Source organism: Capricornis sumatraensis, chromosome 8, assembly GCF_032405125.1.
Source record: "Capricornis sumatraensis isolate serow.1 chromosome 8, serow.2, whole genome shotgun sequence".
NCBI classification, from domain to species: Eukaryota; Metazoa; Chordata; class Mammalia; order Artiodactyla; family Bovidae; genus Capricornis; species Capricornis sumatraensis.
Window position 1 is genome coordinate 8,719,054 of NC_091076.1, and position 25,018 is coordinate 8,744,071.

The window sequence follows — 25,018 nt, forward strand, 5'->3', positions numbered from 1 at the left end:
CCTAATAAAGACTACTGCTGCAGCTCCGACTGTCCCAGCGCTGCTGGGGGAGAGGGAGGGAGCCCAGGTGCGGACAGCCGCTTTGGCATCAGGGGCTGGCGAGAGCTCTCGGTGAACCAGGCAGGGGGAGGCACGAGGTTGACAGCAGAGCGTCACGTTTATTGAGGGCCTGCCCCCAAGAAGCTCACAGCCTGGGGGCTGAGACCCGACATGTGCCGGGGAGGGGGCGGGTGAGAAACGAGGTGAAGGCAGAAAGGTAATGCAGCAATGGGGTGCAAAGCAGGCACAGGCAGGGGGCCGAGGGGAGCAGAGCGGGGAGGACGGGGGCCTGGAGCGCCCCGCTCCACAGGAGGCTGGGCCTGGGGACGGGACCACGCACAGGCTAGGGGACTGCCCCTCCCCCGCCTGGCTGGCACTGGCTGGGGCGCCCTGGGGCCCCCCCACGCCGCTGCCTGCCCTGAGCCAGGCTGCAGCACCACGTGGTCCCTCTCCACCCAGGACTCCACCACGCAGAGCCCTGACCGAAGGTAGGTGGCGGGGGCTCCGGCCAGGACAGCAGGGTGGGGGCAGGGCCCAGGAGGAAGCAGGAGGGAGCAGCTAGAAGCTTCGGTGCTCCTGGGTCCCCAGGGAAAGCCCTGGCCAGCTAAACAGGGAAGGGATGGCGGCCTGAAGGGAAGGAAGGAGAACCCCCATAACCAGGAAGGGTCCCCGAGAGGCCCAGACCCCTCAAAACTGCTCCTGGCGGGGAGGTTTGGGGGTGGACAGGTGAACGGCCGAGAGGAACCCACCTGAGGGGAAGGGGGCAGCCAGACACAGAGCAGCCAGGTGGGCAGCAGCCGAGCAGGGACACGCACACACGCAGCTCACCACCAGCGTCCCCTTTAATAAAACACGGGAGGTCGTGTGACAGGGAAGGGGTGGGGGAGTGAAGTATGACCATTTACAACCACAAGAAAACCTCTGTACACGTCTAGCGCCTGGCGGAGGGGCGGGCGGTGCGGCAGCGGCCGGCGGCCCTATTTGTAGAGAATGTCGTAGTGTCCGGGCCGGTAGAGCAGGTAGACCTTGGGCTCGGAGCCCTCGGGGAAGACGTGGGGGTTGGTGGTGCCGCCCTCGCCGCGGTCCATGTACTCCACCTGGATGGAGACGCTGAGCGCCTGGGCCAGCGCGATGATGTGGATGTGGTCGCTCTCCTTGCACATGGGCTCCACCTCCTGCGGCACAGCGTGGCTCAGGGGGCGCTCGGGGCCCCCACCACCTGGGCCCTCCCCGGGGCTCGAGAGAGAAGGGGCCCACGGCTGAGGAGCGGGGAGGGGCAGCACCTGCTGGCAGAACTCCTTGACGGTCCGCCCGCCCTCGATGAAGTGCTCGAAAAACTTGCTCTCGCGCTGCAGGTAGCCCGAGGTGAGCAGCCGCAGGTAGACCACCAGGTAGTCCGAGGTGCTCTGGTCGTTGAAGGAGGCCAGCAGGTCGGCCACGGGGGTCCGCTTCTCCACCTGCTCGATCAGGTCCATGAACTGCACCCGAGGGGGGACACAGGGTGAGACGGGGGAGACGGGTCATCCCTGCCACCGCCAGGCCACCACCCGCCACCCTGGCCGACCCCGCGGCGGGGCAGCTGGCCTCACCGTATTGTGGAAATCCTCAATTGTGAACTCAGTGAAGCCCTGGGACACCAGGTCCTCTTTGCTCTTGGCAGACACAGCCTTGAACCTGTGGACGGGTGGGAGAGAGGGCGCCACGGGCTCCTAGGCCGGCAGACCCGGCCCAGCAGGGCCCAGGCCATCACTGGGCCTCAAGGGGAACCACACCTCCCAGCCACCAACAGGGAGGAGGGAGCCCACGCGCCCTTCACGGAACCTCCCCCGCGCGCCTCCTCACCGCTGCAATTCCTTGCTGTCGTCCAGCAACGCCTCCAAGTGGGAGAATCCGAAAGCACGATAGAAGCAGTTTCCATCAGGCCTGGTCTTGCGGATGTATGAGTACTTTTTGTGGAGGTCCTGCGGAGAGGCAGCCCCCACCCCACCACGTGCCCATCAACATCTGGCGGAAACCAGGGCAGGCCCAGGAAATGCCCCCAACAGAGGTCACACCACAACAGCCTCCTGCCATCCTTGGCTGCTGACTTTGATAATGGGGGTCACTTAGCAACCCACTGCTGGGAGCCCCAGAGCCTCAGGAACATGAATTATAGACACACTGGTTGCATCGGTCACCAAAGTGGCCATCAGCCGCTAGGCATGCCATGCTGCTGGGCCTAAAGGGCTGTTGTTTCATAAAACCAGGCAAGTGAATGGGTCCTTGACGGAAGCAGCTTTTACAGTGAATAGCCTTTCAAACTCTGAGAGATCCAGGGCAAACAAGTGAGCGTACACGGCGCAGCGCTGCGCTGGGGGCCCCCACTGCACAGTCCTGGGGTGAGAAACACCCCCCCTCACCTCCATCTAATCCCTGCCCTGCCCGCTCACAGGTACTGGTTCACTCTTTCCCAGTTTCCTCCCCAGCTCAATGGAGTTCCTTCTGTCTGTTCAATCTCCCCTCAGGAGTCGGGGATCTGGCCCTTGGTGCCGTCCGGCAACCTGGCCTCACTCCCCGGGCCTGAGCACCCTCCCCTTCCTCCTGACGCCTATTTCATGCCTTCTCCCCATATGTTAAGCCCCCAGCCAATCATCTTCCCAATGACCGTGCTTCCTGAGGACTTCCACTAAGAAGCTGTCATCCCCACGGCACCCTGCCCCCCCGGCCTCACTCTCCATCCCTGGAAGGTCCGAGGCTGCTCCCAGAGCCATGTTCCCTTGGACTCAAGACACTGTTCCTGAAGTCTCCCCCCCCCCACCCCCCATCATCAGCTTCTCTCTCCAGACCCACTGGCCCCACCACCTATAAACAAATGCTCTGCGCCCCATGAATTCCCTTTCAGCCACCTCCCCACCTCTCTGCTCTCCCGCAGGGCAGCACTGCTCCTGAAGCTGCCTGTGCCACTGTCTCCGTTTCTTTTCTGCTGGGAACGCAAGCCCAGCCGGCTTCTTCTCTAGTGAAGGTCACAGATGCCCTCCTAAGTCCAAGGGTCAAACCCACTCCCGCTAGACCGTTGCCGAGCAGCGTCCCCCTGCACCGCAGGTGTGGGGACGCAAACCCCCTTCTTCGCCCCTCCCCCACCCTCTCCATGCCCTCACCGCTGCCCCTCCTCACCTACCCGTGGTGGTCACAGCCGCCACCCAGCCACACACCCCTCCTTCAAGACCCATGTGTCACCTGCCAGAAGACAGTCTCGCCAGGGACCATCCACAGCCCCTGCTGCGTGAACAGCACAACCTGTTCAGGCCTGGGGCAGCCCGGTGTCGGCTGTCTCCTGACCTCCTGGGATTTAAACGTAATTCTTCATCCGCCCCCGTCTTCCCCCTCCACTCAACTGCCTGGGCTGCACTGCCTCTGAACGGCCCAGCCAACAGACAGCTTCTGACCTCTGGCCTTCCCTGCCTTTCCTCAGCTCCCCACCTTTCAGCTGCAACCCTCCCAGCCGTGCGGACTCCGCCCTCAATGCCCCCAGCCACCCAGGGCAGACCCTGCCACTCTGCCCGCGTCCGACTCTCCTCACGTGGGCTGTGCCGCTGCCCCGTCCAGCTCCATCTAGGGCCGGTTTCATCACAAAGGCTTCCACACGGTCTCCTTGCCCACACCTCACTCACTGCCCAGTCTCTCCCCACCGCGGCAGCAGCAACCACAGAAACCCAGTAAACGCGGCTCCCTCCGAATCCCTTCTCGGCTCCAAGCCTGGTGTCTCCCACCCACTCTGCCCCAGCCACGCCGGCCGCCCCCCCGGCTCCGCCCGGATGGCCGCCCCGCCTTGCTCACTGGCCTCTTTCAGTTCATCAGACACCACCCTGGGTCAACCTGCAAATCCCCGCCCCCCACTCCTCGGCCAGCTTCACTTTTGACTTTTCTCCACAGCACTCACCACCTCTGCCATACATGTGAGTTGCCTTAACGGCTGTCTTTCCACTCTGAACCGCCATGGTGACTTGGCAGCTGTGGTCCTCACTATCTCCAGAGCCTAAAACTGCCTGGCCCCCAGTGTGTGCTCGTGTCAAAATAGGACAAAATGTGTACAAAGAGCCCAAATCCCTGCCGCGACCAGAACTGTTCTGAGCACTTACCCTGTGCCAGGCCCATTATCCTCCCATGTGTCCCCCCGGGGCCCACTTCACAGGAGCCAGGGCACACAGGAGCCAGGGCCCTGCTGTCTGCGCTTGGGCTCCTCCCAGGGAGCTAAGAGGGGCTCAGGCCCAGCCCCGGCGGGGTGTCGGGCACCGGGACAGGCCTCCTGTCCAGACAGCACACAGCTGACACTTGACCATCTGCCGACTGACTCGGGAAGAACCCGAGAGGCGTGGCCTGTCCGCTTTTCCGGGGTGGCCCTGTGTGACAGGCAGGCCTGAGCCCCGCCAGCCCACCACACGGAGAAGAGGAGGGACCCACCGCCTCCCAGGCGCTGGGCTCCACACCTGGCCACCGTCCTCTCCTGTAAGCCTCACGCCCACCCCACGAGACAGGCCTCCCCACGCAGAGCTGGCAGACCAACAGAGGCCCCAAGAAGGCCAGTGTGCTGCCCAAGGTCACACAGTGGGGGGAAGCCGGGACTCCACATCAGGTCTGTCGGGCCCCAGAGCCAGGGCCTTCTCTCCAGAGGCCTCCAGGGTAAACCGTGAGGACCCTGAGCAGGGGCAGAGGGGCCCACAGGCCACATGCAGCGGGCTCTGGCCTGCACGTGCGCTGTCTGGCCCACTTTAAATGTCAATCAGCTGCCAACTCTCAAGAGTCTGGAGATTTTACAACAAAATGATTTCCGGCTGGTCTCGGAAGCACTGATGGAGTGACAGGCACGGATGCTCCTGTTCGCCCCATGAGGCTCCACCACCTGCTACTGGCGGAGCCGGGCTGCAGTGCCACTGTTCACCGCCTGACCTGGCCACCTCCAGTCACCTGGGTTACCTGCCTGGCCCCTCAAATGGCTAACCCCAAAGGCCAACCTTGCAGGTGGAAGATTCTAAGCAGCTCTGATTTTGGGGGTGAGCGGGGAGGAGTAGCATTTACTAAACCCTCAGGCTGTGCCCCAGAGAAGGCACTGGCACCTTAACCCAGCGCTCTTGCCTGGCAAATCCCATGGAAGGAGGAGCCCGGCAGGCTGCAGTCCATGGGGTCGCTAAGAGTCAGGCACCACTGAGTGACTTCCCTTTCACTTTTCACTTTCATGCATTGGAGAAGGAAATGGCAACCAACTCCAGTGTTCTTGCCTAGAGAATCCCAGGGACGGCGGAGCCTGGTGGGCTGCCATCTATGGGGTCGCAAAGAGTTGGACACGACTGAAGTGACTTAGCAGCAGCAGCGGTAGGCTGTGCCCAGGAGACGCTGTGTACACACACAGTCACATTTCAAACCCCCAGCTCACAGAGAAGGAAGTGAGTGGTTAAGGGACTTACCTCAGTTTCTAAGAGAGGCAGCAGGGCCTTACACGAAGATCCAGGGGCCCCTCTCTTCAGTGCTGCCTGCCTCTCCACGGAAGCAGGGGGCAAGACTGTGTCTCCGCTGGCACCCTCCCCCGCTAGCCAGCCCCCGCCCACCAGCCCCACCATGAACACTGAGACCACCGGCTCCCCACAGCCAGCACCAGGCCCCCGAGGCATCGTCTCCCGCAACCTCACAAGCACCCTTGCTTTCATCACCCCGATTTCACAGCTGAGGTCTCCACAGCTCTGAGACATCGAAGGAGCTGCTGAGGATACAGCTGCCATGCGGCAGCGTCAGGATCTGAATCAAAGTCTTTTTGGTTCCAGACTCTGCCAACCTGTGAACCAGTGACCAGAGGGCTCCCCCACCATCCACCCCTCTGAGGCCAGGCCCAGCCAAGCACAGGTCCAAAGTGGCCAGGCTCCTGCCCCTACCCGAGGGCTCTTCCTGTCCCCTCGGCCAGGCTCCCACCTTGATCTTCTGTTGATAGATGTTGTCATCCTCAGCGTACTCTTTGTATAGGACAGAGAGCTCCAGCCGCTCCGAGACCAGTGGGTTCTGCACAGCAATCTGTGGGGTGGGGAATCCATTACATTCTGACAGGCAAATGGAGTGACCCACACCTGTCAGCCCGAACATCTAGCTGAGAGTGGCTGGGCCAGTCACCCAGCGGCACATGGACCACACATTCCCCCCATAAAGGCATCTAGTATCAGCTCAGCCTGGGGAGGAGGAGGCTTCCACAGTAAAGACAAACGGTAGGCCTCAGTCCAACCAATGTATCCCCAAAGTAAGGCCACTGGCCACAGCCACTCACCTCTTGCTGAATTCGGTCCTGCTGAGCCATGATGGCTTCATCGTAAGCAAGACAGTTAACACCTGGAAAAAGGAAGAAGGCCAAGGATTACAGTGGGCCCTGGCTCTCCCCACTCCAGGAAGCTGGGCTGAGGACAAGAACAGGCCAGGAGAGCAGACGTGCAATCTGGAAGCATGCGTCATGCCCTGCTCCACCCTAACTGTGGGATCTTGGCAAAGTCCTTCCATTTCCTGGGCATGAGTTATCTCATCTTTAAAGGGAGGAGGCCAGGGACTTCCTTGGAGGTCCAGTGGCTAAGGCTCCGAGCTCCCAATGCAAGGGGCCTGGGTGTTAGGTAAAAGACGACCAGGACACCAAAAGAGTGTCTAACAGGCTTTAATGGCGAAGTGCTCCTGGGCGGGGTTCCCGGACCCGAACGGGGCAGGTCGAGGAAGTCCGCGCGCCCAGAACGTGTTAGAAGTTTGTTTATATGTGCACGCTTCGAGGGATGGCCAGGTTAGTGGATGGGGGTTTGGACAGGTTGCCAGGCCGAGGCGTCACGGGCTGATACGTCCTTCTACGTGGTGGAGGTGGGGCAGCTTTAGCTGGCAAACTGTGCTGTCACTGGTCCCCGGGATCTGGGAGGCCCCTTCCTTAGGGACTTCCCCCCGCCGACGGGGGAGGGAAGGGGCGGCCCATCATGGCCCCCGGGGTCCGATCTTAAACTGAGTTTGATCCCTGGTCTGGGAACTAGATCCCACATGCCATAACTGAGACCTGGCACAGCCAAATAAGTATAAATAAATGGTGGAAAATAAAGTAAGCAGGCCAAGGTGATCACCCGCCAGGGTACACTCTTCCAGCTCGAACAAGCCCTCTCCCCCTGCTCTCTAACATCACTTCCGAGCAGCCCGGAAGGCCCCTGAGCCAGGTCTATTGAGGGAAGACAGATGAGGAAGCAGACCATCTTCGGCTAGATGAGCGCTTTGCTTTACTCAGTCACACCATTCCTCCACCTGCCATCCTGGGTATTCGTAGTGGTGCCCATTTTACAAAGAACAAAAATGCAGACAGGTGAAATCACCTGCCCGAAGTCACGACGAGGAAGACCTGTGGTCAAACCCAGGTTTGTCTAATTGCAAAGCCTGGGCTCTTTGCCACAATAACTCCCCTGGCACCTCACTGCAGAGGCTCATCATCAGCTGTGAACAGAGACAGACAGCACCACCTTCCTCCCTTCACTGTGATGCCCTGAGGAGGTGGTACCTTAAGAGGTGTAGTTCAATACTCATCACTGAGTTGGGCGGGTCCGCCCTGTGGGCCCCATGCCAAGCAGCCACTGGTGAGCAGCCAGGAGACCTGAATCCTGGCTCTGGTTCTTTCTTAACCTACACGATCCTAAACCAGTCCCTTGGGGGGCGGGGGGGAGGGTCTAGGTCCCCAAAAGCTGTTTTTCAGTGTGCCCTTAGAGAGGGAGCTGTGTGCTAAATGACTTTTAAGGCCAATCCTTTTGATCTTGAGCAGCCCGGGGCCTCAGCTGGGCTTCCACCCACCCCCGACACTGCACTGCAACTGGGCCATCCCTCCCAACCCTAGTGACCTCCTCAGTCCCCAGTGTCTAACTCAGGGGTGAAAAGAAGAGGGTGGGACCGTTTTGAGAGGTCCAACTCTTCAGGGGTCTAAGGAAACTATGCCGAGACAGGAAGCAAGGGGCTGCGAGGCTAGGAGAGGGGACTCTACTGGAAACGAAGGGCGCTGCCCTCCTGGGCACACACCTACGGCCGCTCACAACCCCGGGCGGCCCGCAGCATCCCCAGCGGCCCGCCCAGTCCTTTGTGCTCCGCAGCCCGGCGTAATTCGACGCCCTCCCGGGCTCGGGCCGCTCTGGAGGAGGCGGACTAGACAGGGCCGGACTAGGCCCGGGCCTGACTGCCAGGTCCGGGGCGGGAGAGCCGGGGACCCGGGAGCCGGACGCCCAGCGGGGAGGGGGCTGGGCGGGGGGGGGGGGGGGGGCGGAGCGGCCTAGGCCCCGCCCCAGGAGCGCGCGACAGGGAAGAGTCGCGGGCCGGAGGCCGGCCCGCTTTCTCTCCCGCCGCCCGCCGGGCCAGGGGTCGCGGCGGCGGCTCCTTCCATTGTGAGGGGGAGGGGAGGCGGCGGAGGCTGGGGAAGGGGCCCTCCGCTCGCTTCGCCGCCAGCCGCCCCAGCCCTGGTTTCCTCGGGAACCGGCCATCCGGCATCGCCCCCGCTAGCCCAGGCCGGGCGGCTCTCCCCAGGTAGGTACCTTCGGAGTCGCTGCCAAGCGGCTCCTGCTTCTGCTGCTGAGGTTCCTCCGCCGCCATCTTTAAACAGCGCCGCACTGCCGACCGCTTCCGGGTTACTAGTTGGCCTCCCCCCGGAAGACAGCCCCTCCTCGAGGCCCCTCCTTGGTAACGCCCCTAGCAACGGGATCCCCTCGGGCGTAGTCACCCGAGGGGCTCGCAGTCTCTTTCGGCAGCGACGGAAGCCGGGGAAGTGAAGGCAATCCCCGCCCGCCCTCCTCCCGCACACTTGCTCGGTTCCATCTTCCCAGGCTCCCAATGTGCCAGGTGGTGATAAGAGCTTCCTGGGGCCACTTGAGTTTTCTTTTCACTAGAGTTTGAAACGCGGATTGTATTATTGAGATAAGCAGGAAAATGAAATTCAAATCACGGAAGGCAATTCCCGCTGCGGGCTCCAGAACTCAAGACAGGCGAATGCAATGAGGATCACTTGGCCGAGGAGACCGGGAATTCTGCTAATATCCGAGCTCTGGGAATTCACCGCCCCCCTCCACCGAGTCTCGGTTCCGAGGGGGCTTTGGTGTCCTGCTTCTGACCGAGAGACCACGTCCCTCGGGGTCGACCTAACTTTGGACTACCTGCTCTTGTGGTTATGAGAAAATCAGGGTTTTTTTTTTTTTAAGATAGAAGTTGACAACAATGAAAAACAGATTCGTGGTTCCCAAGGGTTGAGTCGGGGGCAGGAGGGAAGTGGATGTGGTTATAAAAATGAAACAGGAGTATCCTTGTGGACACAGAAGTGCTCTTTATCTTGTATATGGAGATCCTGGAATATGCTGTACTGTAGCTTCAAACGTAAGATGTTACCAGTGGGGGAAAGTGGGTAAGGATACACAGGATCTTTCTGTGTACTCTGTTAAAATCACCTGTGAATTATCTAAAAATAAAACTTAAAAAGTGTCAAGGCCTTGGATGCTGAAGATGCAGTTATTTAGAGAAGTCACCTTCAGGGGTACTGTTTTTTTGCCTTTCTCTATGGAGGGCCTTTTCCATGATATGACAGTGGTCTCTTAGCACTTGAGGAGGCCGTGTCTGAGCCCCAGTCAGATCCCTCCGTTCATGATAATACAGGTGCAGAATAGGATGAATATCTTCATGAGCTACATCCAGTCCTGGAGTAGGGACAGTTGATACCTGGGCTCACCACACTGCCCACAGTGGCGCTCTCACAGCAACGCTACACATGCCAAGTCTTTGCCCCAGCAACATGGCAAATTACTATTTCCTAGGTCACCAATCCTTGTGTTTGCTTCGAAATTCAAGGAAACAAAGGGGCTACCCATTTGAATCCCACTCCTACCAAACTGGGCTTCTCGGGCAACACTAGTGGGAAAGAACCCGCCTGAAATGCAGGAGGTGCAGGTTCAATCCCTGGGTGGGGAAGATCTGCTGGAGGAGGAAACAGCAACCCACTCCAGTATCCCTGCCTGGAGATTCCCATGGACAGAGGAGCCTGGCAGGCTGTCTATCGCCCACAGTCACAGAGTCAGGCATGACTAAAGGCGCTTAGCGCAACACACACCCGGAGTACACAAGCTGTTCATTCCTTTTCCCAGTTTTGCCAGTGCAACCTGGAACTGCCAGTTGGAGCTTCAGTTAGTAGCTTGTGTATGCCGTGTTCAGGCGTGGCCGACTTTGCGACCCTGTGGACTGTATCTCGCTGGGCTCCTCTGTCCATGGGATTCTTCAGGCTAGGATACCGGAGTGGATTGCCATTTTCTCCTCCAGGGGATCTTTCAGGCTCAGGGATCAAACGCGGGTCTCCTGCATCTTCTCCCTTGGCAGGTGGATTCTTTGCTGCTGAGCAACCTGGGAAGCCCTCAGTCAGTAGCATTGGTATTACCAAACAAGGAGCAGTCGATGACAAAAGCATGATTTCTATTTTGGCTTTACAAAGTCCTGAAAATAGCTGTAAGACAACTCCACCTTTACCTCCTTACTTTGACTAGGGAGTCTGGCGGGTGGGGAGCTGGATCGGGATTCGTGTGGGGACAGAGAATACAGTTGCTCTGGAGGGCGAGAAGGAATCAGTCTGTGGTCCAGTGCTGGACTGCGGCCATGCTGCCAACGCCAAGTAAATGCCTCCCTCAACACAAGGGTCTGGGGCTGAAAGAACAGATCTCCACCCTCAATGGATGCAGGGTGTGTAGCTGAGGGGCTCTCCTGCCTGCTGCCCACCCTCCCCCTCTTGTCAGGCCGGGGGAAGCTTTGGCTCTTAATCCAGTCTCAGGATGGTCAACTTTTGCCCTGCTCTTTTCCATGTCAATTTGGTGATAACTAACTATTCTCTTACCCTCATTCCATCTTTCTTGATACTTTTTACCATTTTCAAGTTTTGGTTCTCCATCCTGAAGAATCTAAAATCCAATAGCATATTTGCCAGGAATCACCAGCTCCAGACGTTCACCTCTGCCTTTCAATCTGCAAACCCAGACATGAATGGTCACACACTGCTGGTCCCGCTTCCCGAGGCCTATCGTGGAACAGGCAGCACTGCTGCTTGGGTTTAGGCTGCTGTTGGAAAGTCACAAAGGTGATGAGCAGGAGCCTAGGACTTTATGTTCCACAGACCCGACCTGGCACAGACGCCTCTTCACAGGCTCGGGATGTGTCCAGCCGAGGTATCCATGACCGTAGCATTCTCTCCGCTGGAAGAAGTGACCCTATGCAGAACCCGGGACTCTGTGACCTCAGCCACAGACGAAGAGTTTTAGGACAGTACAGAGGCCCTAGAGAGCCACATGGCTTCCAGGCCCGCCCAGCTTCTCAGGGAAGGGGGCCAGGCAACAGGACGTGGCACAGGCCGTGGGAAAGCCGCAATCCTCACAGAGGGATCGTGGGCAGGAGAAAGCCTCAAGGTGGGCAGAAGACAAGGCCCCGGCGATCCCTTCCAAGACAGGCTTAGGAGTTAGGCAGCTGCCCGGGTGGGAAGAGTAGGGGCATGCCCAGCCTGGAAATGGACCTCTGGAGATGCCACTGTGGGAATGTACAGCCATGCACAGGCAGCCGGCCCCAAAATTATGGTCTAGCGAGGCTTTGATGGCGCAGCCAGGCTGATGAGGCTGAGCGGGGGCTGCCGGGTAAGTTGTTACTTGTCTGCAGGGTTCACACCACCTAAGGCAGAAAGTGAGCAGAGGCAGAGGCTGTGTAGAGAGAGCCCCCACCCCCACCCGGACTCGCACCACCCGTGCTTGTTCGGACGCCTGTCTCCCGCAGATGTCTCACACTGAGATTCGCCTCAAGTCTACAGAGGATCCAGCCGCCCAGGACCAGGACTCACAGCTCCTTACTGCGGTTGTTAACTAGTCACCAGTTAGTGGTTTAGAACAACGCAAATGGTTAGTTCTGCAGTGTGAGAGGTCAGAGGTCTGGTGAGGGTTTCATCACACTGAAATCAAGGTTATCTGTAGGCTCTGTTCCCATCCAGGGTTCTGAGGGAGTCTGCTTCCCACTCGCGCAGGCTGTTAGGATTCAGTGCCTTGCAGCTCTGGGTCTGAGGTCCTGTGTCCCTGCTGGCTGTAAACTGAGAACTCTTCCCAGCTTCCAGAGGCCACTGCGTTCCCTGGAACACAGCCCACCTTCTCCATCTTCAAAGCCCCAAGGCAGGCGGAGTCCGCAGGGGCATCTCTGCCTGTCCACCTGAAGGACCCGTGACTACACTCAGCCTACGGGTTAATCCCCCACATCAGCATGTCTGATTTTTATCACACTTTTTTCATGACGGTAACATAGTCACAAGGGTGCAGGGATTAGGGCACGGACATTTTGGGGAGGACACTTTCCTTCCTGCCACATCACCACCTTCACTTTAAGAGTCATGAAAACTGAGACCCAGAGAGGCTTGACTTGGCCAAGGTCAAGTGGTAAATGGCCAAGCCAGGCCTCAGACCCAGGCCTCCTGACTCCTGGCCCACCGTGCTTGATGTTGTATTCTCTGCCATGACTGCACCCTTCCCTCCACAACCCCCCACCTGCTGCGTGCACAGCAGGACACAGACCCCCACCCGGACCCAGAATCCGACAGAGATCTACAGACACAGAAAATGCTGTTTGGGGGCACAGGGAGCCTTGCTTTCGCTACATAGACTGGCCCCTGGGCCTCTGACTTGGTTAGCAGTGAGAAGGACACAGAACGGTGACCAGGTTTAAGGCCCAGGTGCTACACTGAGGACAAGGGGAAGATGGGGTCCGAGCATGACAGCTCACGTCCCAAACCCTCCCATCCACTCCCAAGTCCATGACCCTGCCCACTCAGCTCACTGCTGTGCCCAGCAGGCGCAGGAGCACAAGGGCGGCAAGGACTGTTGGGCTTCCTAAGGGCTTTCTCAGACCAGGGTCCTGAAGATCCGGCCTGTAACCACTGGCTTCCCTTCAGTCCGAGGAGCGGTTCAAGACGCACAGCTTTGGGCCTTAGCCCTCCTGGGCCACGGGGACCACTGTGTCCCTTGGGGATCCAGCGGCACAAAGACGAGGGACACTGAAATCAACCGCTTGTCAGGGCAGTGGAGCACGACAGAAAGCCAAGGCTCCCAGCCTACCCTGTGCCCACAGCAACCAGGCAACACTGGACACCGCGCAAGGCCGGGAAGACTAAATAAGGGAGGGTGAGCAGGGCCTCCCTGCAGCTCCTGGCAACATAAATCAGGAAACGAGCCCTGAGAAGGGGCTGGCGAGATGCCTGTTCCGACACCCAGGGCCTAAAGCACCCACGGCCCCTCCACTTTCACCTGGCATCTCTGCCCACCATCTAGCAGCTCCACAAGCGACACCGAGCCTGTGTCTGCTCAGAAATCATTCATGCCACCCCAGCAAAGAGAAGAACTAAAGGGGTGGACCCAGCGGTTCACAGCCTTCCTTTCAGAAACTGGCAGGCAGAGTTCCAGCTCAGTGGGGTACGCTTCACATACCTGTCCCAGCTAAGGAGATGCCCCCAGGAAGAATCACAGAGGAAGGACCCTGGGAACGGATGGAGCAGCAAATTCTCCAAGTCAAGGAGGGGAGGGTACATGGAGGCAGGCATGGAGAACGAGGAAGCTGGTCAGTGCATAAGCATTTACAGATATGGGGCTAAAAGGGGCCCCAGGGTGACCTAACAATGCAAGATACTGTAACCTGGCCCAGCAGCACCCAGGAAGGGCAACGAGCACCTGGGAAACGGCCAGAGCCCAGGGACAGAGGACAGCTAGCTCACCGAGAAGGGGCTTCCAGCCGCAGAGCTGGCCCCGCTGGGAGAGACACTGAAACAGTCTCGGGCTTGGCACAACCAAGGGAGCTAGAGGGGGAGCGAGAAAGTCTGCCAGACCACAACGGGGTGTGTCTTCCACGGAGGCCAGCAAACCTTTCAAGAAAGGAAAGCACCACTCTCAGGCAGGGAGGAGTAAGGCTGAGCACACGTGGCCCACCGCAGCGCAGCGGGCCAGCAGAGCCGTGCAGCCCCTTCTCCACGCCCGTCCTCCACTCAAGGACTGAGGCAGGAGCCCAGGCTGAAGGCATGGTGACTTTCTGAAGCGGCGTTTATTAATAATTTTGTTATTTTTTGGCCACACCATGCAGCTTGCGGATCTTAGTTCCCCAACAAGGGGTCGAACCTCCACCCCCACCCGCTGTGAAAGCACAGCGTCCTACTGAACCCTACTGGACCACCAGGGGATTCCCCTTGAAGCACGCTTTAAATAGACTTTATTGTTACAAGGGAGGCCCTACTGAGCAGGGCCTTCTTCAGATACATGTGGTCCCAGAATGTCACCGTGGAGAAATCAAGACGTCGTGATTGCAGAAGAGGTCACTGTAACAGCAGGACATGGTCCAGGGGAGGCCGGCCAGGAACGCAGCAGACGTGATCAGGACAGGCCGGGGCGGTCAGGTCTCGGGGTGAGGGAGAGGACAGCTCCCATCACTCCCGCTTCTTGTAGCTGTCCAGGTGTGACAGGACCCAGCCAGAAGGCAGGAGGAAACACAGGAAGCAGGAGGTGAGCCCAATGGCGATATCCTACACAGAGCACAAGAGAAAAGGAACCCCCAGAGTAAGGTTTCCCTCAAGTTCCTCAGAGCCCGAGCAATCTTCCCAGACAGCAGAGAACTCGCTCCAGGAATCGAGATTCAGGCTCCAGGGGAGGGCCACTCTAGGTCTTAAGGTAAAGGATCAGATATGGCTGCAGGGGTCAGCCCAGGTTACAAAGTGAAGGGAGAGGGACAAGGATCTAATCTTGCTTCGAAGCTGGCCTGTTTCACACCAGGAACTTTGCACAGACCAATAACTCCAAAATACACCTCTCCTTCCTTGTCTTAAAAACCTCTCCCTACCCAACTTTTGGGGCTAGAGCTAAGACTTTTTACAGCCACTTGCATATCCCCCAAAGCAGTTAAGGAAGGCACGACTTGGGAGTCATACTTCGTTCAAATTCCTTCTGTGCCACTGGAGGTGTGACTTTTGACAAGTCAATTGTTGTTGTTGTTCAGGAACCAAGTGGTGTCCGACTCTTTGCAACCCCATGGACAGCAGCCCTCCAGGCTTCCCTCACCATCTCCTGGACTTTGCCCAAGTTCATGTCCACTGAATTGGTGTACACTGCTCCTAAATTTCAGCTCTCTCAGCCAGGAAATGGAGATAATGGCCCTCTCTCGAGGTGACTGGGAGGGCTGAAGGAGACCAGCGCAGCAGTCTTAGCACAGTGCCTGGCACACAGCAAGCACTCGACTGCAGTTACAGTAACTATTATTTCCTCCACCGCTGCAGCGCTCTCTGGGCTCTTCGCCTAAATGGAAGCCCACTAACCTGGATTCGGAAAACTCGCATTCAAGGCAGAGAACTGCCACTGAGGCAAACGCAGAAAAGAGCCAAACAGGTGCAAGTCATTAAGGGTTAAACTCTCCCACGTTTCTGGGAATTACTAAAGCCTGCTGGGGTCCTCTTCCCCACCCCCAAATATTACTAACAACGACAGTGCTGACAGCCCGCAGGCATCTCCCAATGAGCTGATGTGTAAATAGGCTCAGAGCGCTCGGGGCTGGGGGTGCTAACGAAGCTTGCATAGCAAGGAAGCGACAGGGCAGCACTGACGTGGTCTGACCTGAGACCCTGGGGCAGACTGTCGCTCCCCAGACGCCCAGCCCAGCCCAGCTGCTCCCCTTTACGCTGTGAGCCGCGAGGTGCACCGCACCAGACTCGGCAGGCCCCCAACCTGCCGGGGGACCCTCAGTCCCGCCTGCAGCATCTCCCATGCCCTTCCCGGCCCGCTCCTCACCATGGTCCCAAGCTGCTCCCGCGGCGGCTTGGAATGTATCTGGGCACGCGGCACTGGGAGCCGCCGGGCAGGGCCTGTCAGGCCTCTCAACAGCAGTGGAGTTAGCACAGACATGACGGCACGGAGTAGACTGCAGATAACACCCAGCCGGAGTCCAAGGTCGCGAAGTCAAAATGGCGGCCCTGGCCGGAAGTTCCGGAGTGGTAGGGGCTTGGGAAAACAGCGACCCGGAAGTCTCTGGGAAGTGACGTAAGGAAATACCGCCCACCGCCCTTGTCAGTTTTTGGCGCCTTCCTCGAAACAGCCAATCGACGCCATCCTACCGCCGGTGGGCGGGGCACAGGGGGGGCGTTGCTTTCGGATATGCCCCGCCTCCAAGGCAGCCTATCTTTGTTGAGTAACAACTGTAGCTACCCAATCACATAAGCCAGAAACCTGGGCGGCATTCTTGACTCCTCCCTCCATTCATACTTAAGTCTCTGTTTAGAAATCCCCTGTCCCCGCCAGGACTCTGACCGCCTGGCACTAACCGGAGCAGAGCCTGTATCTGGTTCACTACTGTCTTTGGCCACCTCATGCGAAGAGTTGACTCATTGGAAAAGACTCTGATGCTCGGAGGGATTGGGGGCAGGAGGAGAAGGGGACGACAGAGGATGAGATGGATGGATGGCATCACCGACTCGATGGACATGAGTTTGAGTGAACCCCGGGAGTTGGTGATGGACAGGGAGGCCTGGCGTGCTGCAATTCATGGAGTCGCAAAGAGTGGGACACGACTGAGCGACTGAACTGAACTGAACTGGTCTCCAAAGAGCTACTAACCTCCTAAATGAACTCTTACAGTTTTCCTGTCCAATTCCAGTTTCCATGCAGTAGCAGCCAAGAGCTTCCTCCCTTCTCTTTAAATATAAATCTAACCAAGCCATTTGTTACCTAGTCGCTAAGTTGTGTACCACTCTTTTGCGACCCCATGGACTGTTATCTGCTAGACTCCTCTGTCCATGGAATTTTCCAGGCAAGAATACTGGAGTAAGTTGCCATTTTCTTCTCCAGGGGATCTTCCCAACCCAGGGATCAAACCTGCATCTCCCGCATTGCATTGCATTGCATTGCAGGCTGATTCTTTACCACTGATCCACCACCAGGGAAGTCCTTAACCAAGTCATACGTGTGCATGCTCGTTGCTTACTCGTTTTGGACTCTGTGACCCTATGGATTGTAGCCTGCAAGGCTCCTCTGTCCATGAGATTCTCCAAGCAAGGTTACTAGAGTGGGTTGCCATTTCCTTCTCCAGGGGATCTTCCCAACCCAGGGATCAAACCCACATCTCTGTGTATCCTACATTGCCAGGCATATTCTTTACCTCCAAGCCACCTGGGAAGCCCTCCTAACCAAGACATACACCTACTTTAAAGTCTTTGTGGCTCCTTATTGTATACTAAACAAAGTCTCAATTTCTGGATGTCACTTTCCACCCTCATCTGGAAGTATTCCTCACCGTTCTCCTTGCTCTCTGGTCCTCCCACCCAAAGCGTTTTGCTTCTTTGTATCTTAGGTTCTAATGAACACTTTTTCAACACTTAACCTAACTAGCCTTCCTTTTTCACCACTCCAACTTCTACTTCTGAAACAGGAGGGAAGGTGGCAGGGCACGACCTTTAAAAAATGACATACCCAGAGGACATGAGACAACTGTTAGAACCAAATGGGTTCCAATATTGTGGACAAGTCAACTTCCACTAGACTTTGGGTATATGCTCACTGTAACACATCAGCAAGCTAAATGGCACAACCACAGGTGCCATGACTGTTTCAAGAACGTGAACGTGAAGTCGCTCAGTCGTGTCCGACTCTTCGCGACCCCATGGACTGTAGCCTACCAGGCTCCTCTGTCCATGGGATTTTCCAGGCAAGAGTACTGGAGTGGATTGCCATTTCCTTCTCCAAGGGATCTTCCCAACCCAGGGATCGAGCCCGGGTCTCCCATATCGTAGACAGACGCTTTACCATCTGAGCCACTAGGGAAGTCCCTATGAAGGTCAAAAATCAGGTGTTAGTCCACTTTCTGGAAATCCCCACCCTTTCCCCAAGAGACACAGGTTTGATCCCTGGGTCAGGAAGATGCCCTGGAGGAGAAAATGGCAACCCACTGCAGTATTCTTGCCGGGAAAATTCCATGGACAAGAGGAACCTGGCAGGCTATAGTCCATGGGGTTGTAAAGAGTCAGACATGACTGAGCACACACATACATCCCCCAAAAAGCTGGAATACTCCTCCCATTCATTAGCCTGTGAAATTACCCACTCCTATAATACGACAACCGCATACCCTGGGGTCACCCTCTCCTTCTGAGATGGCCCACAGTTTGTTTATGGAGTGTTTTTCTCTCTAAATAAATCTACTTCTTACCTATCACTTTGTCTCTCACTTAATTCTTTCTGTGATGAGACACCAAGAACCTGAGCTTCATTAAGCCCCGAAACCTGGTGTGTGATCTTAGTTACAAGATCATGGACTCAAGTCCCAGCCTGCATTTTGGCTAAGTTGGAGTCCCAACATGTGAGTTCAAGTCCCAATCTGTTGGGAGTCCCAGTTCACACACTTTCACTTCCAGGCCTCCACTTATGGACACAGCTTACTTTATTCAACAAATGTTTGCCAGCCCCTACTGTGTTTCAGGAACTGTTCTAGACACACAGCGAACAAAGTGAACAAGGACTCCCTTATCACAGAGCTGACATTCCGGAGGCAGACAAAAGACAAACACTTGATGAGAAGTTATTGAGAGTGCCGTGATGTGATAGAAAGTGACAGGTGACCCTGCCGCAGGAAGCCTTCCCTACCCACCCCAGGCTGATGCCACGTCTGTGCCCAGCAGCCCCGTGACAGTACCGCCCACAGGAGCAGTCTTCGTTTCTAGGGTGGGGGCCATCCGAGAGCAGAGCCTGTCTGGTTCACTACTGTCTCCAAAGGGCCTGGCACACACTTAGAGAATATTTATGAATTGCAGTAGACTGAACAGAGGAGAACAGGAAAGAGGGTAAGGGGCCAGTCACTGAGTTGGGCCCTAACTGTATAATCTCATTCCACCTTCACAACAATGTCGCGACGGAAGTGCTATTATTATTTCAAACGTTTTACAGGTGAGAAAATAAGCCTGAAGAACTGGGTGACCTGCTCAAATTCATAGGGCTCCAAGGCTGCCCAGCCAGGATTCCAGGGCGGGTCTCTCCGTTTCAAAACCCATGCTTTTAAACCCACGAAAGCTGCTGTACAAAAGAATTTCTAGAAGTCCCAGTTTTGATATCGGGGTCAATGGCATCAAAGATGGCAGCAGAGGATGGGGATGAAGTGAGGTGGCAAGAGGCCAGGAAAACACAGGCTTTGGAGGAGAAGCCTCAGCCCCATCTGAGCAGGGAGGGGTGCTCACAGAAAGGTGGGTTGGACCCAGAATGCCCCAGAGGGTAGGCGGTGCCTGAGCCTTTTCTGGAGACGTGGGCCCCCCGACCCTGAGCTCTCCAGGGCCCTTCTCCGCCCCTCCTCTCCCCCGCCCTACTCGTGGGTATTGTTAATGTCTAGCAGTCTCAGTCTAGCCTCCCCCCAGCGACCAGGCCCCATGCCCTTGTTCTGGCCTGCAACCTGGCAAACAGCCCAGGACACATGCTTCTAAGCACCTCCCCCACCACATCCCAAGGGACACCGCCTAAGAACACGGAGCTGGGAGGCCCAGGCCCCAGCTGCCTGCCCCTCGGAGGATGAAGGGACAGGGACCTCCCTGCGGCCCTACGGGGCTTTGTCAGCCCTGTCCAGTGAACAAAGCAATAACATCCAGATTAGAGCACGGCCAGGCAAGAGGCCTGGAGAGGCTTTGGGAAGGGATGGACTTTCCTGTGGTCCCATGGGTTACTCCCTTGAGGAATCTCATGTTCCTCTCCTCCACTGGCAGCTAGAGGGAAAGAGTGAACGTTTGTCAAGCAGGCACCTCTGTGCTCTGTTCCAGGGCTTTCCTCGTGGACCCTGTGATGTGACTTCTTTCAGAACCTCCATCAGAGAGAGGGAAAGAGTCTGGGAGAGGTAAGTAAGGCAGCTGAGTCACCATCCACAGTGATTTTAGAGCCCAAGAAAATAAAGTCTGTCTTTATTTCCATTGTTTCCCCATCTATTTGCTATGAAGTGATGGGACCAGATGCCATGATCTTAGTTTTCTGAATGTTGAGTTTTAAGCCAGCTTTTTCACTCTCCCCTTTCATTTTCATCAAGAGGCTCTTTAGTTCCTCTTCACTTTCTGCCATAAGATGTCAGCTGCATATCAGTTTATTGATATTTCTCTCAGCAATCTTTATTCCAGGGTGTGCTTCATCCAGCCCGGCATTTTGCATGATGTATGCTGCATGTAAATTAAATAAGCAGGGTGACAATATACAGCCCTGATGTACTCCTTTCCCAATTTGGAACCAGTCTGTTGTTCCACGTCCAGTTCTGTTACTTCCTGACCTGCATACAGATTTCTCAGGAGGCAGGTAAGGTGGCCTGGTATTCCCATCTCTTTAAGAATTTTCTACATTTGTTGTAATCCACACAGTCAAAGGCTTTAGTGTAGTCAATGGAGCAGATGTTTTTCTGAAATTCTCTTGCTTTTTCTATGATCCAGTGGATGTTGGCAATTTGATATCTGGTTCCTTTGCCTTTTCTAAATCCAGCTTGAACATCTGGAAGTTCATGGTTCGTGTACTGTTGAAGCCTGGCTTGGAGAATTTTGAGCATTACTTTGCTAGCATTTGAAATGAGTGCAATTGTACAGTAGTTTGAGCATTCTTTGGCATTGCTTTTCTTTGGGATTGGAATGAAAACTGACCTTTCCCAGTCCTGTAGCCACTGCTGAGTTTTCCAAATTTGCTGGTATATTGCGGTATAGCACTTTCACAGCATCATCTTTTAGGATTTGAAATCGCTCAGCTGTTACACTTCAGCAACCCACTCCAGTATTCTTGCCTGAAGAATCCCCAAGGACAGAGATGCTTGGTGGGTTACAGTTCATGGGGGTTGCAGACTCAGACACAACTGAGCGACTAAGCACACTATAGCACAAGCTGATACTAATATTAGGTTACAGTACCTGTTACGCTTCCATTTTTAAAAGTTTTAAAACAAATAAGAAGCAAAGAAAACATAAAGTGTGATAGGGGCTTGCTTTTCTAAAACAAAGGAAAAAATCCCTAGGGTTAAGAATATGTATAGGTAAAAGTCTGTTTGGACACACAATTGTGAATAGTGGTTCACACTAGTTCACGCAAGGGTTGAACAGTGGTTCAACACTCTAGATAGTGGGAAATGGTCCTTTTCTGCTGCAATCTTTTTTCAAGATTGCACGTTGGGCACTTTTCTTTTCGGCAGCATGTGGTATCTTAGTTCCCAGGTCAGGGATCGAGCCTGCAGCCCCTGCAGTGCAGGCTCTTGGTACTCCTGTGGGTGCTTCTTTTGCCAGTAGAACAAGCAAGGATGGAGAGGGGGCTCCCTGGCCCAGCGAGGGAAGTTTGCCTGTGAGTGACAGACTCTCTGGGAGGCACGGATCTCCTCTGACACCCTGGCAACTACCGTGCTGCCTGCACAGACGGGGCTCATTCCCAGGACTTCCCACTCTGCTCAGATTGCTAGGAATCTCTCCTGCATTGCAACGAGACCGAGAGATCCCAGCCTGAGTCCTGGCTCTGATCCAAGGGTCCAAGCTGTCCCTCCACCCCACCCGCTCCCCTGATGGGAGCAGTAAGAATAGATCCCAAGCCTTAGGGGCAGGTGGAAGAGCTGGTCCCTTCTCCTGAGACGTGTCCCCATCTGGGCCCCCAGTCCTGATGGTCATGTATGGGCTGGGAAGATCCCAGAGGCCCCATCCCAGGGCTGACTCCAGACCCTACTGGCCATACTCAAGTTAGAGACACACTGAGTGACCTCATCCCAGGCCTGGCCCCTGTCCATTAAAGGCTCTGGCCCAACAACTCCTCTCTCTAGTAGAGCTGCGAGTCCTGGGGAGGAGGTCAGGCCTCAGCCCTGTGGGGCAGCAGGCATAAATCCCTCAGCCGCCTGCCCCCCAAATATGCACAGCTCCAGCCACCCCACTGACCTGAACTCCCCTCCTGGCACATCAAGTGAGGGCTGGGCTCTGAGCACCGGGGGTAGAGGGTAAAGGGACCCCCACCCCAGGGCTCTAGCTGAGGTCAGCGGTGGCCTCTTACAGGCCTGTGGGGACTGTCTCCTTAGGGTGGGGGTAGCAGCAGGAGGCCTTTGTAGAGCTCGGGAAGGGCCCACTGTCCAAAGGAGGAGGGTCTGAGGAGAGGGTGGGCATTTCATTTTTATAATAATTCAGCAAGGAATGCATGCCTACTTCTTTGCTGAGAAAGCAGGCACAGAGAGGTGAGGTAACTTGCAGGCTCACAGAGCCCATGGGCAGGATTCTCAGAGGTCTTCTAGCCGCCCTGTCTCTCCGCTCCCACCAGACAGTATGCGCCCGGAGTCAGAGGAGCTGTCATACGCACCTTATGTGCCGAGGGACACCCAGCACTCAGCGAACAGCAGGTACTCACTTCACACCTGCTGAATGAATCCTCCAAGACTCAAATCCAGGTCTGAACCCCAAAGTCCATGCTCCCTCCACAACATCACTGCAATGTATAGGACGCCTGTTGTTACAAAGGGCGATCTAAGTGCTGTTTCCACAGGCAGGTGTCAACTCCTCCCCTCGCTGTTACTATCAAAGTGGTATCTCAGTGACTGCCGGTCCTAACAGTAGTTCTATGACTGCCAGGGGTCACACAGAGAAATTAAAAATGGGGGTTTTCACGCAAAAAAGGGTAGAAAGGACTCAGCCGTAAAACGGATGAAGTAATACCATTCGCAACATGGGTGCAACTCTAGACCATCATTCTAGCAAAGCAAGTTAGAGCGAGAACGGCAAACGCCGTACAACGTCACTTCTACGTGGAATCTACGATGTGACACCGTGAACCTGTCCACAAAACAGAGACAGACTCACAGACACGGACACTGGTGGCTGTCAAGAGGGAGGGGATGGGCTTGGAGTCCGGGGTGGGTAGATGCCAATCACTGCATTTAGAATGGATAACCAGCAAGGTCCAGGGAACTATACTCAATATCCTGTGATAAACCACGATGGAAAAGACTATGAAAACGAAAGTAGGATGTATACAACTGAGTCACTCCGCTGTACAGCAGAGGTTGGCACAACATTGTAAAGCAACTATACTTCAATTTTTTCAAAAAAAGTTCTAATTTAAAAAAAAAAGGTGGTGGGGAAGGGGTAGGAGGAGCCGGCTCTGGTCGGGGTTGTCCTCAACAAGGAGCAAGGAGCCCCCGGGCGGGGGTGGGACAGGGTACCGAAAGGGCATCTGCTCTTCCTGGGGCACAGCTGTCACCGGGCGCCAGACATCCAGGGCCAGGCCAGGACACAGCTGTCAGGGGCGGAGCGACACGGGGGCGGGGCAGGGGCGCTCCCCTCCCCGGGGAGACACGGCTGTCCTGGCCCAGGCTCCTTGCAGCTGGCTGCACAGGTACAGCTGCCAAGACAAAAGGAGGCTGTGGGCTGGGTGGGGGGGGCCACCCACAGTCAGCGGCCAGGAGTGAGTGATGAGCCAGCTGGTGTGTGGCAATGGTTCTGGCTTGGCGAAGGTCCCCCACACCTGTGCAGGCACGGCAGTCAGGTCATCAAGTCTGCATGCCACCGCCCCTGCCCTGTGGTACAGATGGGTAAACTGATACCCCCAGGGGGTAGGGCCACTGGGCTAGAGGCACCCCCCGCAAACACACCCAAGGCCTCCTTCCCCAGCTCCCTAGGACATCATGATGGACTTGGCCAGAAGGACTCATATGTGGGCAAGAAGCCCGGAGCAAGCACAGCATCCTTTCGTTCAAGTACCCCACGGAGCGCAACACCCCCACCTCGGACAACAGGGAGATCTGTGTGTGCCACAGCCTCCACAGCAAGCCACATGTGGCCTGGGTGGAGCACCAGGCACTGCTCACCAATGTGTGTATGTGTGTGCCTCTAAGTATACACACATTGACTGTGCTGCCGTGCACGCTGAGCTGTGTCCGACTCTTTGCGATCCCAGAAACTATGGCCCACCTGACTCCCCTGTCCATGAGATTTTCCAGGCAAGAATACTGGAGGCCCCACTCAACTCGAAGGTCAACAGCAAGCTGAGGACCGCCCAGGTCATATACAAGACACTGAACCTTCTGTCATGTAGGGGGCATCCGAGCCCTTGCTGCGGCTATGCCTCTGGCCACACCCATGGGGACCCCCAGGCTCACCCCTGCCACGTGGCAACCCTGCATCCAGACCTCTCTGCCTGGACTTACTACTCCAAACCCTGGGCCTTCTCTCCTTCTCCAGACAGCTGACCTCCGACCTGCAGCCCTGGGCAAGTCCCCGAGTCTTTTCCTTGTTCTCCACACCCCATCTCACAGCCAGGCCCCCAAAGACCCTGAGGCCCTGCACGAGAGCCCCCATCCCTGACACCCGCCCCCCTGCTGTCATGTTCCCCACCCCTCCTGCTCCTTGGAGCCAACATTCAGAACATGGGCTGCCCTGGGAGTACAAGCCACTTCCTGGCGCCCCCTCCCCAGCTGTCTGAAGCCACTGTGCAACCCACCCCCAGGCTCACGCTGGGTCCCAAGGATGGCAGCACCCACAACGTGCCCATCTGAGGGCTATGTACTGCCCCTCGAAACCCAGCGCCTGGGCCAGGAGGGCTGGGACCCTACTGATACCCTCATGAAGATCCTTGCTGAGTGCAGCTACTGTTTCATCACCACTGGTGGGGGGTGGGGTGGTTGAGTCCCCCTCCCCACCCCACCCCTCACAACAGCACCCTCCTGTGTCAGGCCAGGACCACCCTGCAGCACAGAACCCTGGTGTGGAGGAGGGCAGGCCGCACCCGTGGCGGCTGCAGCCACCCTCAGGTCAGCTGTCAGGCCTCGGCTCACGGCTGCAGCCCCGACCTCGTTCTGCTAGCAGCTCCAAGTCCTCCCACCTGGTCCCTTTGTAGGATCTCTTCTCTCCAAACTTGGGGTGTCCGACCCTGTGCACAGGGCGGCCCTTCTCCTGCCAACCTGTAGCAGACATTTGGCTTCTCAG

At 56.6% G+C, this 25,018-nt stretch overlaps 1 protein-coding gene across 1 annotated transcript; it reads right to left on the reverse strand.

The window, feature by feature from the left end:
- Window positions 1–238: 238 nt before the first annotated feature.
- On the reverse strand, window positions 239–8,656 carry OTUB1 (OTU deubiquitinase, ubiquitin aldehyde binding 1). Its single transcript, XM_068977748.1, has 7 exons — window positions 8,586–8,656; window positions 6,326–6,387; window positions 5,980–6,078; window positions 1,882–2,000; window positions 1,629–1,713; window positions 1,323–1,517; window positions 239–1,214 (listed from the first exon to the last, which is right to left on the reverse strand). Exons 1-7 carry the CDS (start codon window positions 8,641–8,643, stop codon window positions 1,017–1,019), a joined length of 816 nt encoding a protein of 271 aa, XP_068833849.1. The 5' UTR covers window positions 8,644–8,656; the 3' UTR covers window positions 239–1,016.
- Between the last annotated feature and the right edge of the window lie 16,362 nt (window positions 8,657–25,018).